General features: G+C 42.0%; 1 protein-coding gene across 4 annotated transcripts in view; it reads right to left on the bottom strand.

Moving 5' to 3' along the window:
* WDHD1 (WD repeat and HMG-box DNA binding protein 1) overlaps window positions 1,196-15,247 on the bottom strand; it is a 33,638-nt gene continuing 19,586 nt past the window's right edge. For 2 of the 4 annotated variants that reach the window (XM_021402393.1, XM_021402394.1), the window contains exons 17-26: window positions 14,007-14,121; window positions 12,684-12,815; window positions 12,114-12,331; window positions 10,280-10,410; window positions 8,633-8,689; window positions 7,739-7,782; window positions 7,447-7,599; window positions 6,879-7,012; window positions 5,519-5,654; window positions 1,197-4,937 (exon numbers count right to left, since the gene is read on the bottom strand). In XM_021402393.1, the coding sequence (XP_021258068.1) occupies window positions 4,737-4,937; window positions 5,519-5,654; window positions 6,879-7,012; window positions 7,447-7,599; window positions 7,739-7,782; window positions 8,633-8,689; window positions 10,280-10,410; window positions 12,114-12,331; window positions 12,684-12,815; window positions 14,007-14,121 (1,321 nt within the window). In that variant the 3' untranslated portion in view covers window positions 1,197-4,736. Of the gene's footprint in view, window positions 4,938-5,518; window positions 5,655-5,702; window positions 5,945-6,878; window positions 7,013-7,446; window positions 7,600-7,738; window positions 7,783-8,632; window positions 8,690-10,279; window positions 10,411-12,113; window positions 12,332-12,683; window positions 12,816-14,006; window positions 14,122-15,247 lie in introns of those variants that run through there. The other 2 variants (XM_021402396.1, XM_021402397.1) reach the window with 2 other exon arrangements.

Here is a 15,247-nt window from a genome sequence, read left to right as displayed (position 1 = left end):
AGCAGCGGTCAGCTTTATACCGCCCGCGCCTCTCCCATTGGCTGGCGCCGCTCTTACGTCACCGCTCAACCCGCCGCCGGGATCCGGGTTCGAGGCGCGGGCGGTCCCTCCCGCCGCCCGCAAACCGCCCGTGGGGAGCGCGGCTCTGCAGAAGGAGGGATGGGGGAAAGGGGAAACGGGGTGTGGCTGGGTTATGGGTCTGCTGCCTTCGGGAGGGCCTGGGGATATGTCAAACGGTGTTTTTCCATGATGGAAATATGTCATTCATTCACCACGCAATGATGTATATTCATCATTATGTTCCCATCATATGGGAAAATTCTGCGTGCTGGCGTTAATGCGCTCACACCTGCAGCCCTGCATTCAATGGGAACGCGCTGCTGGCTTTGGTCATTAGCACCAAAGGGGTTTCCAAAGGTACCTATGTTCCTCGGCATTCCTTGGGCCAAGATTTTATCAACAGTTCTCCATTAATTAATCCCAATCCCCATTAATGCCCCGTGGGCAATGAAGCCCATGAAGAACTCCTTAAGGGAAGCACCGCTGTGGCAGAACGGCTGGGGAAGGAGCTGGGCAGTCTCCTCTGGGTCAAGCGAAGCCTTCTTTTTATCCTTTCTTAAATGGGATTTCTGCACTGACAGCTGTTACACGGCGGAAATAAATCACACGCCGCATTTTTCCCCCCATTGATTAAAGTGGGAGCACCGAGCTCAGCACTTGAAGTTTGAGCTGACAAATTCCTCCTCCTCAACCCATCCGCGGCGATTTGTGTCAGCCCGACGTCTCGCTAAGAGCTCAGGCAGGAGAGCAACGCGGATCGATAGCACCGTTAGCATCGAGCCGGAGCACGGCCCCAGCACAGGCCTCGCACAACAGCCCTGCTGAGCTCCCCATCCCAATCCTGAGCCGTGGATGGCTTCTGCTTCACAAGTGGAGCTCGCTGTGCCCGTGCATCTCTCCACTCCATTGCTTCCAGGCGTTATTACCCCAGGATCGATAAAGCCATTCACAGGGCGGGCACTTGAAATCGTTCGCCCACATTTCCTGGCCATTCACGTCCAGTTGAGTCCTGCATCAAGTGGCTTTTTCACAGCCCAGGTCGAGATTAGCGTCGTGCCCGCCTTTAAGTAAACGAATGAGTGAGGCTGTTGTTTTCCTTCGTAGGAGAATTATATTACAGAGCTTGGAAAGCCAAAGAAAATATTCTTTGGGAGGTGAACACACGTTTTATTGCTTTACGGTACAAGTGTTCTTTTCTCAGAATAAATGTCTGGCTTCCTGTGAGCCTGGCACTCCCTCTGAAATCAAACAGGTCTGCAATGCTCCAGCACGCCAAGTCGTCCATTTATAGATCTTTTCCAGAGATAAAGGGCTTGCCATGCCCTCCAGAGCCAGAGCATGGGGGGTGGATGCTCGCTGCTTTGAAAGGGCAGCAGGCTGCACACACTGCTTTGAGTCTTTTCTGCTGGTTTTTAGCAGTTGTATCTTTCCTGCAAGGCTGGATGCGTCGCACGAGTCGGCTGAAGTATAACAGAATACCCCACGTGCAAAATAAGACAGCAGGTTTCGGAATGGGGATTTTACGTAAGGTCAAATAATGCGATGAAACGGAAGAACGCGGCAGAGCCAGAAGCAGAGAGGAGATGCTCTGCGCTCCTGGGATGCAGAAAGGAGCTGTAACGGTGCTAGGGGAGTGGGCTGAGTTGCAGCAGCACTTCCCACCACCACACCACGGGCTTGGGGTCAGCACAGAGCCCCCCAGCTGGGAATGAAATCCTGTTTTGTAAGAAAATCAGCTAGTTGAGCTTTAAGTTTTCCTTAAAGATCCATTCCGCGTTTTCTGGTGGGTTTGGGTTCACGGTTCTGTGAACACCCGGCTCCGCTTGGCACTGCCCAGCCAGGTGGAAGGCTCCCAGCACTGGGAGGTTACTCACAGCTCTGCCTGCAGCCGGGCAATGGAGCGGAGTGCAGCTCTGGTGGAAGAGCTGGGGCCTGGAAGCAAGGGAGGTGCTGCTGCTGGCTGCTAGTTTTGGCGCTGTGGCCAACACCAGTGCTTAGTAATTAAATGTCAGGGTTAAAAAGCTGCTCCTCTTTGCACCTCTCCATCATTTTGCAAAGTGGAGGAGGTCTGTAAGAAGGGCACACCGCCACCTCCAGCCCCCTCGCTCCGAGATCCCAGCTGTGATGTGGGAAGCAGCTCTGCTGCCTCTTTCCAGCCCCCTGCACAGCAGTGAGATCCAGACTGCAGCCTCCAGGCTGTGGACATTGCATCTGATGAAACCCACAAACAGCATAAAGCAAAAATTAAGCCAGGAGAAAAGCGAACAGGAACTGGGGACTTGCAAATGGAACCTGACGTCCTCTCAGTTATTTCCATGAATTCATCCACTAAATCCAGGAGTCCCCTTCAAAACAGACCTTTGGCATGTTTGTTCAGAAGAGCCATGTGATTGCAAAGATCCAGCTCTCCGAAACCAGCCAGAAAACTTTTCTGCAAGTTTACTTTGGATGTTTCCTCCCTCTTATAGGAGCCAAAAGGACTTTGGATGCTTTGTGGGACCAGCTGTACCTACCTGCTTCCGTTGTAGAGCAGGAACTGTGCTGGATTTGTGTAATTTGAAGGTGTGAGATAGTGGACAGACAGGGTCTCAACAGCTGGATCTACAGACCAGCTTGGTTCTGTTTCTCTTTCACTCTTTTTCCCCCAAAACAGTGCCACTGCATCAGAAGCTACCAGTCAGCATCCTGCTCAGGAGGAGTAAGATCAAAATATTTCACTTAATGATACATGCCCAGACATTCCCAAAGTCATCCAATCAGAATATTCTGCTTTTCGAAGAGGGATTTCTATCAAAGTTATTCGAATGATTTTCTTTCCTTCTAATTTGGGACACTCTGAGTATATTTCTGAGCCAGTTCCAGCCTCTTTTCTTACCTACCTGATTTTTCAGTTCACCTTTTGAGCCTACAAAGGACTTCAATGTCCCGAGCTTGAGGTACAAATCCCTTGCTCAAGTATTTGATGCAGCCTTCGTGAGGGAGCCCTGAGGAGTCACTCAGCTTAACCACTCCAGAAGGGGACTTAATTTCTTCTTGTATTTCAGCCTGTATGAAAGGACACTGGGCAGGTAGCTCAGCTTGAATATTAAGAAAAAAAGAACTGTCATCCATTCCCACTCACCCCATCTCCCAGGACCATGATGAGGACTCTAAGCCGTCATCACAACGACCCAGTTCAGCAGAAAAACAACATTACACAGTTCACTGAGCTCACACTGATTTTCTATCAGGATGTTTTTCTTACCACTGCAATCCTGTTTTTCTTCAGTAAACCCAAATGCTGAAATATGCCTCGCTGCCCAGAATATTCATCCTGTACAGTCACTGATACCATCATTTCTTCCCAAAGAATGCAGACAACTGGTGGAATATTCCACTACTCTCCTGGATTTTCTGCACTGTGTCAATACAGTCCCCCTACGTACACTTACATTAATTATTACTTGCAGCCTACTGTCAACACTGAACAATAACATGCAAAACAATCATAACAGTGGATCTAAAAAAAGCATTTAAATTAACAGGCCTTCAGACTTTTCTCTATTTGTGCTTATCATCCCAGCTGACATCATGACCTTTCCATTTTATAAGCACAGGGAAAACAGGAGTTTTTTTTTTTTTCCTCAAGAATTACCTATAACAATTGCTAAAAGAGTTCAGCAGAACACCTCTGCAATGTACAAACATCTCTCTGGATCTTCAACCTACAGATTTCAATGTTAAAAATGTCTCCCCAGTGGAGAGTCATTTACCTTTTCAGTAATAAAATGAAGAGAAATGAAGAATAAAAACAAAAAGAAAGGATGTGCAAAGCCAGAAAAAAAAACTGGCTGCTATGTTAAATTGGTTTAATTTATCTTAAAAAATAAGTTTTGAAATTTGAATTTGTTTCAAATATATCTATTAGACATTACTGCCTCTTCCCCAAAGAAGGGTAAATATGACTGCCTGTTTAAAGTCTGTTTAATTACAAAAACTGCAAAGGAAAGGAACAATCACATTTCAAACAAACACGTAAAACAATGCACGCAATTTCAAGTTCTGAGCACTGAAGTACAGACTGGGAATGCACATTTGCATAGTCTGGCACGGCTCGTTTTTGCACACCTAACATTCCTAATTCAGCTTCCATCCTACCTGCTCTGGTGTTCTGACCCAGCCTGTGTCAGGCTTCTCAGTGACTGCCTCAGATGCTGAAACTGCAGCTGACCATCAGGAGGATGTGAAGTGGTCGCCCTCCCCTCCTTCTCATTCCTCAGACTGTCCTTCTCTTACAAGTGTTTGCAGCAGGCAGAAGGAATGGTACAGAAGCCATTACTCTAAAACCATAGGACAATTTTTGTACGTAGCATACACTCCCCAAAATGACTCACCTAGATTGAGCACCAAATATTAAGGGAGAGACACATGGCTACACAAAACTGTGGAACTGTACTTCTAGGTAACAGGTCCATCAGCATTCGTTTTTCTGTCAGCCTTTACACTAGCAACTTGCAAAGAGACCTGATGAATGGATTCAACATTTCCCTACAGAGCTGATAATAAAATACTTTCTAAAAACATTTGGAGCAAGGCACTCTCTTTTTGCTAGTGCTCTTGGAGTACAGTGGCAAATCTCTGATAACACTGGATAACTCTGCACTGAGAAAGCAGATGCTGAGAAGGTACCACGTTACTTAGCTCTGCTTGAACGCAAAGGATGACAATCTGACATTGGTAGATTGATCTAAAGGCTTCTTTTTTTTGGATAGATTTGAGTCCTCTGATTTTTGCTCCTCGTTCTTTGTCGCCTCATCTTCAGCAGCTGTGGGACGCTTCCGTTTTTTATCTTCTGCTGAATCATTTACTGTTCCTCCTTTTGCTTTCTCAGTCCACACCTTTGAAGAAAGTTCCTCGTTAAATAGAAAACTACAGAGTGGGCCACAAAATTCACTGCTTTATTTTACGTGCCCTCTTTCTCTGATTATAAGGAAGCACTGGAGTAATTCCCGTTAAGAGCTAAGAGAGACTGCTAATCAAGTTAAGTAAAATGTCCTCACTTTTCTTTTTTTTATAACAGAGTTCATCTTCAAAACCATAATTCCTTTGAGCCTATATATGAAACTGAAGGCTTTAATGGGCTTTCTGGACAAATAAGAAAGCCAAAAGGCTTCAGAATGAAGCCCCAATGAATTAAGTTTCACTATATCTCTTTTAACTCCTTCCCTTCTCATTTGTTATTTCTTCATTGATTACATGTCTCCCAAATGCTCCATTTTGGGAAAGCAGCTTTCTGCTTTTATTTATTATTTAGACATCAACACAGTCAATATTTTCACAAAGTGTATGTGGTCCAATTCAAAACTTCAGTTCCTGAGCAGAATTTAAAGGAAAAAAAGCACTAACTGGAAATAATCAAAGAATTTGGTGGGGAAAAAAAGAAATCTAAACTAAAAATAAATTAATGAACGTTTCTTACCATTCTTTCTTCAGATGACAGAATCCTAAACCGACTCATGCCTTCTTTTATTACTTCTGCTTCATTCAGACCAGGATTATCTGCTAAAATGTTTGCTCTGTTCTCTTCTAGCCACATCTGGAAACCTGTCTTTGGTCTAAAACAAGCACAGAAAAAATGTCAGTTAATGAAGGTTACAAGAAAACCATATGCCCCAAAATAACGTTTCTAAACAACACTTGAGAAGGTTTTTTGATCTCAAAAGAAAAAGCATACATAGTCCGCAGTTCACTTTCTCCTCCTGCAGTATGCTAACAGAACATGCTGACAAGGCAAGACCAATCCAAGCTTTTTTATTAATTCTGTGATATATGTGGAGATTAACATTTCAGGTTCAGAATGATAAAGCATAATGGTTCTCCTCCTTTCTGACAAGGTCTCATCAACCTAAAAATAGAGCACATATTAGCACGTTTCAGCTAATCCTTTTCACAGTTCTCTTTGTCACGTGCTTTAGAACCTTATCTGTTAAGGCTAATGAAAAGAATACTAGCCCAAATGAATAATAATTACATTCGACTTCCTCAGTTAAATGAAGTCTAAATGAAAAGTCATTATAATAATGCAAGTTTCATGAGGATTGGGATTGTGGAATATACATCCGCTCCAGAGGAATAACACGCATTAAGAGTGTTAGCTTGAAAGAGAGATGTTGCTCAAGTGCTGTCACTTTTTTGCTTTATTTTTTTTCCTTAAAAAGTACATAAATAAAATTGTGAAACAAAAAAAAAACACAAGAACAAAGCAAACCAGTAGCACCCATATTCAAATTAACCGTTTATACTTCCACATATAACATTTAGCTTTCACATCTTCGAGACCGCCTAGACGTGTTGTAACTTGAAGCTTTCCCTATGTTTGGAAATAGTGCAGCAGCATGGCTTATCATTGAAAGGTCATTATCACACTGATAATTATTAAGGCAAAAACTGTTGCTCGTAGCCTCAAAATCACGCACCGTGCATTACACATTGTTTGTTTATTATTCATCCACACATTCTATGAATTTGTGACAGGCTGACGCAAAACTTTCACATTGAGTAACGCTGCTACATATAGCTGGAAAGATCTAATAAACAGAAACTTTCCTCTGCTCTTCCACTGTGAATGTAATAAGCATGTTCTCCAATTGCCACAATATAAATACCAGTTTGCTGTTCTTCTAAAGAAAACTCACCAATGTGACAAGCTGTGAGCTAACGCTTCAATCCCGATACTAAGCCACCTTGGCTAGCCCAATGTCTTCAGAAACAAATAGTTTTTGGACTTGCTGTTCTATCAGAAGTTGGACTACGGCACTGAGCAGCAAGTGTTCACTCACCTTTTGTTTTCGGTGTTGTCCTGTGCAGCAGCTTGGACCTCAGGGGGCTCATTTCCTGCTTTTTCTTCTCTTTCTCCCTCTCTTCTTTCACTGGAGCTAGGTGTACGAACCTGGAAGAAGGATGCTGCTGAAGCCTGTAGAAGTTGGTGAATGAAAAAGATAAAAAAAGCGAATGAAAAAATGCAGCAGGATCACCCTCAAACAACACATACCATAGAGCGTAGCAAAAAGCAAGCCTTTCCTAAAGATGTAGGAATCATGTGCATGAATGAAACAAGTAATCCAAAAATTTAACATGAACCACTCATCTGCAGCATAGCAGACATCTACTTAACATTATTTAAAATAGAAGCACAAGACTCACTGCAGAATGTAATTTCTACAAATGAAGCAGGTGGTTTTTTTTGCTGTTCTGCGTTTGCATAAATTTCTGCAGTATGCTGAAAAGAATTCTGCTATCGACAACGATTTACTAAATCAACAGGTTTCACACTTGATAAAAGCAGGTGAAACTCAATTGACTGTTTTTTTGCTCACTGAAACAACATGAAAAGACCAGAAGCGTTACCTGCTTGGACTTTGGTTTGGGAACCAGAGGCTTTATAACTGGAGGGCTCTGCTTATTTACAGCTCGACCGCTAGAAATTTTCTTTGAGTATTTGCTCATAGTGTCCAGAACATTTGCTGAGGGGACTAGTGGGTCCTTTTTGTTAGATGACACCTAGCAAAACAAATAAACAGACAATTTCTTTATCCTCTGTCCCTCCAAGATTTCTGTCGTAGCTGTACTGTAATTTCAGACGTAATTATCTGCTGTGATGTTCAGAACACCGCAATCAAACCGGCTTCAAAATTCTTACCTTGAAGGGATTCACTCGTCCTTGGCTGCTTGATGCAATTATCGCTATTTAATGGGAAAGAAAAAAAAGAATGTAAAAATACGTGTGTATGCAACACACATGTTGTAGATAAATAGATGAAAGATCATTAGCCTCATTTGCAAAAAACTTGGCTAACACTTATTTTTCATGTTTCAGCCTCTGTTAGTTGAAAATTAAAGATGACAGCTAGATCAGAGGCATCCACTATCCCACACCAAAGAAAAGAAGTTCCCTTTAGGCTTGAAAGCCTTTTGGATAAAAAGAAAAGCACTCTGTTAACTGCATGAAGGTTATACTATACATCCTCAGCTATTATTAGTCATCAGAAAAGCCACTCTGGACTTACAACTACAAATCCATAGGAACACCCATTATTTCCTCCATTTCCAAATCTGTTTCCTATTGATCTTGCTGGAGGATGGCAGGAGGGAAGAAGCAAGAAAGAATAAGAGACTGCATTCTGTCCTGCCTGTTAAACCAGACTCACAGTCCTATGGCAGGGTTACTAACTCTGCCCTGTAAGTGCAACCAATGAACATATCTGTGATTATGGAGCCAAATCAACTGATTATTGATCTCGTTAGGGTCCCAAAGAGCCCCTTCAGGACACAGCCAGGCAGACAACTGATTCAGCTCTAGGCACAAGCAAGGTTATCAGCATAGTATTAAAGAGTATCATTAGGTAAAGATGACATCAACAGGAATAAGGATCCTCTTAAAAATGTGCAAATAACAATCAGCATAAGTTACTCCCTGACAGCACTGTCAGGCACTGTATTTTAGTAGCAGTGGGAGATCAGAAAATAAAAACAGGATCAGATGTGGTGAAGTATAGCAAAGTCCTTACACTGGAATACATGGAGATTCACTCACCAGACTTAGGAGTGATCACCTCTGCTGAAGAGACTGCTTTGGAGAAAGGATTTGGCCCTTTGGAACAAGAAGGTACAGTAAAATGTAGTAACCTAACTAGTTCAAAGCAAAACCCTAAACACACAAGCAAGTCATAGGAAACCAATCCACATCCTAAAGTATGTCTGTTCATTTCCAAATCGTGCACGCACTTTTACAAAGCCATCCATCCTCTTTACCTGGATTTATCTTAAGAGTTGTATACTTATTTCTTAAACCTAATTTTTAAATTAGAAAAACTAGTCATGTCTGAAAGAGAGAAGCATGATTTTTAAATAAATATCTAACAATAAGAGATGGACAGCTGTAAAATACGCCGATGCTGTAAAAAGTAAATATAAATAAATACAGTAATACAGAAAGCAACAGTTCAATAGCAATAGTTCTGTTTTCCACCTTTTTTGGAGGTAGGAAGCTAACATACCTTACAGGCCAAATAAAATGAGAATCATCACTAAACTCATTTTGTTCTTCTCCAGATCACCACTTAAAAACCCCCAAATGAACATTTTCAGTACACAGAAACACACAGAAGGATGGGAAAGATGAGGAGGTGAATGGAGACAAAGCAAAGGGGAAAAAAAATAGTCTGCCTATGGTAATGACAGGAACATCAGAACACTGCAGACTGCCTGACAGCTCTTCTGCAAGTAAAAGCCCAGGCGCTGAAGAGGGAATACCCAGTGAACTGCCTGTCCATCAGTTCATCTCCTGCAAGACTTGAACTGAAATCAAATAATAGCTTCACAAAGAGACCTAGTACATTAGAAACAGTGTCAGACAACAAAAAGCCTCCCCAGGGATCCCTTTAAACAGTTAAGGACAATGCACAAGTGTGCTGTGGAAGAGCAGAAGACATATGCTCATTTTGTTTCTCTGCACCGACTGCAGGCACATGCTGGACTACAGACCCTGATCAGGGAGTCCTGGCTGCAGGAAGCTCATAGGCAGAAGTTTCTGTGTCACCCTGTTAGAACTGCTGCATATTTTTCTCATGTGTCAAAGCCAAGATAGATTAGAAACCACCAGGCCTGTTCTAACTAGCCAGCAGAAAACACAGTCCCTGCTACAGTTGCCAACTTTCAAACTCAGTGAAAGAAACGCAATTAATTTCTACTTATGTAAATGGCTTCTAAATTGAATCTCACCCCTTTGTCAGGTGGTGTGCCTTTCTTAAATTTTATGTCAAAACAATCAAAAACACAGAGAAAACACCATTGTTTGCTTAGTGCTATATACCGATGAGTTATCCAAACTAAAAGTTACCAGGGAATTTCCAGAATTCCTTATCAAGTCTGTGAAAAACACATCTAGATAAGATGTCTTGATAGGACAAGAGGAAATGGTTTCCAGCTAAAAGAGGGGAGATTTAGACTGGATATAAGGAAGAAGTTTTTTTACGATAAGAGTAGCGAAGCACTGGCACAGGTAGCCCAAAGACGTGGTTGATGCCTGATCCCTGGAGATATCCAGGCTCAGGCTGGACAGGGCTCTGATTGAGGTGTTCTGCTCATCGCAGGGGGGCTGGACCAGATGGCCTTTAAGGGTCCACTCCAACTCAAACAACTCTGTAACTCCCATGCTACTCACAGAACGTATTTTTCTTACTCTGTTTAGGCACTTCAGGCATTCCTCCTGCTTCCTCGGACCCATCGGTTTCTTCAGCCTCTTCCATCTCTTGGTCCTGCTGAGCGCTTCTGCCTGGCAGCCGGCCCCACTCTGGGGCAGATGTGCTGTAACTAAAAGGAAGGAATTCATCAGAAAGGAAGCAGTGCCTGGAACCTCACCACATTCAGACAGCAAACTGAAACGAAGGCAGGCTAACTTACTCAACTAATTTAGGAAATCAGATGAATAACAGTTGGCACTTGTGTAACGCCACTGATTATGACGCCATGATTACTAAAAATAAAGTTTCCTTAACCACTTCAGTTCAGCACGAAGCACCTGAAGTGGCACTCATGTAGTTCTAAGACAAATCACACAGCTACGAAAATGCCTGAGACTCACAGCCAGGGACAAGGGCACGCGCCATCCTTCAACCAGCCCTAGCACACAAAAGCAAACACTCAAGCAGAAAGAGCAAGCTTTTGCCACCTTCTTCAGAGCTCACAACAACGCTGCTAAGGACACTTTGCCACAAAGGTAAATGCAAACAGATGACACCTTCTGTAATCTCAATTTCAATATAAATACCTCCGCCATCGTGTGTAATACCAGGCTACTTTTCTGCAGTAACAAACGCACAGGTGACAACGGGGACTCATGTTCAGTCTGAAGTTTAGGCAGCAGGTTTTCATGTTTGATCTGGTTATTTTCTAAATTCCTAAATTACAGTATGTACATTTCTTGCATTTCCCTCTTTACTGATTACTAAAATGCATGCACAGGTAAACAAAAGGTTAATCTCTCTTAATTAGAATGTCAGTATTAAATTGATCAGGCACGACGGACAACCCAGTGTTTGTGATGTATTTCAGCCCTCGGAGTGGCTCAAGTTGCAGGCATGGGATAGCAACTCCCATTCATAATCCAGAAGAAGAGGGCAGACCATTGGCAAGGAGTTTTAAACATGCAGTTTCACACAGGAGAAGAGGGAAAGGCTATAGATAAGTCCCTCTGCTTATCGCTTCCTCTTGCTTAAAGAAGTTACAAACTTCATACAGAAAACTGCTATGGGAGGACACTGCTTCTGATAAAACATTAAGACATTTTTCTGCATTATCAGACTGGTGGTTAGCTACTTGCTTCCTTACAGCTGCGCCATCCAGATGCCAAGCAAGCACACACAGCTCTTCTGTATGTTTCCACAGTTTAAAACAAATTCAAAACAGCAACGATAAACAGAGAGAAGAAAATAAACACCTTCTGCCTACAGAGGAAACAGACATAGGTACAGGAGGAAAGGCAGACAGCACTGGTATAAAGAAAAGAATGCACAGCAAGCCTGTAATATTTCATTCATTTTGAAGAGCTGGGATTAGAGGTGAGGGAATAAGACAAACTGGGATACACTGAGGTAGCGTACTGAAAGAAGAATGGGCTGGAGGGAAGTAAAGGGGCTTTAAGATGAGTGTGGATGGAAGAGAGGTAAAGAGGCAAAGGGCAAAAGAACAGGTTGGAGTCAAACAATCAAAACAACAAAAGCTTAGAAAAAAAAAAGAATAAAAAATAATCAGAGCGACTTAGAATCAGGTCCACTTTACCTCCGAAGCCACTGTACACACGCAGCAAGCAAGCAGTGGAGATGTTCTGCTGTATGTTAGCATTCTGGGGCTAGTTTCTAATTAGAGTCCTCAAAAGATGTCAGCAAGAGCATACCATTTTATATATACAGTTTATGGGCGGTACAAACTGGCACTTCACAACAAATACATTGCAAGTTAAGGCCCAGAACAGCAAAAGTGAATCGAGAGGACTTAATCCCAGAAATATGCATTACCCAGCATTCAAGCGAGTTCGGAAATCCTCTTCCTCCTCTTCATCTTCCAGTGCTGTTGCCAATTCGCTCGCTTTCTCTACAGCCATCTCGCTAAGTCGCTGAGCTAAATTTAGTCTTCGAGAGCGGGACGCATACTTGATGGCTAAATTCACAACGTTCTGTGTCATGAGGTCAGCAAGTTCCACGCAGCGGAATTCACGCTCCAGTTTACAAGAAAGCTGAAAGGAGAAAAGCCTTGAGAGCTACACAGCCCCCTGAAGACTACAGGACCAGAACATTATCCATTAGGTAGACAAAACCTCATGAAGACAAACGGACAAAAATTATGAATCTTCTTTTAGAGGGGTTTTTTTTTTTTTTTTAATTTTTTGGTTAAGAACCCTTCCTTCTTTCTTCCCTTTGATAAGCAATAAGAACGTGAACTGCCATCCACCTCTTATTTCATTTGGTGAGCTTGCTGGATAAGCCGTAATCCATTCAGAGAAATCACATCAGAATTTACATCTAATGGCACCTACTCATAAGAAGGTTTCAGGGATTATTTTTACTTTTGGATTTACTTGTACTTACGGCAAACAGTTTCATCAGAAGTTCTTGCTGTTCCTTCACGGACTGACTTTTAGCATTTTCATCAAGCTCGTAGCCATTTTTTGATAAGTAATCCACATAGTTGTGAAATACAACTGAGCGCCAGTATTGTTCCTGAAAATGGGAGAGAGAGGCATGCTGGAGGTCAGGTGGGGGGGTAAATAAGGAAGCTCTTAGCTCAATGCCTAACAAAGTGCAAAGGATTTTATCATTCATTCATAAATCTTCTTTTCATTTTAATAACAATGGTCAGAGGTAGACAACTCTCCTTAAATGCCAGTGCCTAGTGAGGATAAACACACCACACTACATCCATCTACAAACCGATCTGAACAGTCTCCAGGTATTCTGAATTCCATTTGCACCACAGGCTTTGAGTAGGACGATTCCTACACATTCATCACTTTGCTACCAGCATAGGCAATTCTGGAACAAATTGATTATTTTATCTTACAATTTCCGTCCCACAGCAAACTGGAAGTATTCCACAGTAACACTGGAACTGTAGGAGTAATACTCATTTGTGAGACAGCTGAAAAGAAAACATAACTGATGTTTTCCAGTGAAATAATGCTATGGTTATTCTACCAGCCCAGCTCAGTGGAAAAATAACTCATTCAAAGCCACTAAGTTCTCATCAGATCTATTAACAATCATCTGTTTCTTTATAAGCACAATGTACACTGAAGTACATGTTCCCTCAGGCTAAATTGACAGTTTCTGAAGTTTCCCTTTTATTATTTGGAAAGGACAGGGAAAAAAAAAAAATAAGCAAACCACCATGATCCATCAAATAAAGAATAAATTAATAAATTAATAAATCTTCGAAATGAATGAAAACAAGTTCATAAAAGCAAAGTACTTCTTATTGAAACTCTTACATCAATGAGAATAACTTGCCAACAGCACTACAGTCTCTAAGTTTGAGGCTAGAATTTTATGTTCATTTCTATTTTGCCTACGACAGCCGAACCCCACAGCATTATAATACTTTAATTAAAAATCGGATAACCGATATACTTTTCTAGGTGCTCTCCTTCATTGGTCAGAATGAGGTTATTTGTAAAGATAAACCTTGTGTCAACTCCAACAGCTTCATTATGGATTCTTCTAGAACCAGTTGTAAAGCAAAACAAATGGAAAAAGCCACACAAAAGCCTGAACCCAGATAACCTCCTTAGCCAGGTGCCTTATGCAGAGTTTGTACCACCCTCTTCCTCGCAGAGATGATTAATAGAAAGCTTGTATAATCCCTACTGCAGGGATGTCTAAGACTATCACTGCGGTCTCAACATCATTCCATACCTCCATCTGTCCCTTTTCTGTTGTAACCTGGCAGTAAGGGAGTGTAAAAGGTAATATTGCCACTGCAGGACGTGGAAGCGTCGGAGGGAATCGGGCTCCTTTGCAAGGAATACACCTGAGCATGGGAAACAAAAGGCAGATGCAATCCTCATCATCTAAACCACATCTCCTAAGAAGCAAGATACTTTAAGAGGATTTGTTCTTTAAAAAGGAGTCATTAAATTACTGACTTAAATATAGCAAGATGTGAGATTCCATTATAAAGGGTTACTTTTTCATTGCAACCAATAAAAGATTTTGGAAGCAGCAAGGCGCATGCTGCTCTTGTTCACACCAGAAACTCCAAGTATGGCACAGAACAGGCACAGATCTCTATCTCACACAACACACAATTTGACAGCAGTTACAAAACGTAAATGCAGTTCATTAAAAGCAGAAACTACCAAACAACAAAAGGCCGCTGGAAAAACAGCACTCACGTCAACCACTTATTCTGATGGAGGTTTTAGACTTAACAGTGATGTATTTAGGCACACGGGGGGGAAAAGAAAAAGGGAGAGGATGCAGACACACATATACTAACAATGTAGTCTTAATGTTTCATTAAACAAGTACTCTGGTAACAATCACTTAAGCAAAACATTAATTGGAGAAGAGCTGTGTTTCCAGCAGCACCGACAAGCATTGGCAAAAATGTCTGGTTTCATAGCTCTGAGCTAGTGTTTCAAACACTAGGGGAAAAAAGAACAGGAAGCATTAGTGTTCTGGCTATCCATGTTGATTATGTTGCTCCTACAATAACCCTCCCCCCCTCCTTATCTTCAATATGCTGGTGGCTTTGAATAAAATGCCCTTTGCAATTCAGAGGTCAGCACTGTCCTTCTTGGAGCAGAAGGAAAAAAAACTCAAGATGACTGACTTGCAGCTGGCCATCCCACCAATACAAAATGTCCTGTACATTTTTGGTGAACTGCATGACCAGCAAAGTGAGACAGCCTAAATTTCAATAAAATGTGAGTTGATAGATTCTGATCCAGTGGGAAAAGGACACATATCACTGAGTAAGGCTGCACACAAAGCTTAGCAACTAAGTGTCCCTGATGCTTGTTACAATTAAGAGGAATAAAGTTATTTAGAAATCACCACTCACATTTTAAAGTAATGGCTCACTCTTAGCTAAGTAATTATTTGAGCACATCAGCACTTTTCCAAAATCTTGCTTCGTGGCCACAGTTTAAATA

The sequence above is a fragment of the Numida meleagris genome, chromosome 6 (genome assembly GCF_002078875.1).
Source record: "Numida meleagris isolate 19003 breed g44 Domestic line chromosome 6, NumMel1.0, whole genome shotgun sequence".
NCBI classification, from domain to species: Eukaryota; Metazoa; Chordata; class Aves; order Galliformes; family Numididae; genus Numida; species Numida meleagris.
This window is presented reverse-complemented; position numbering and strand designations above follow the sequence as displayed.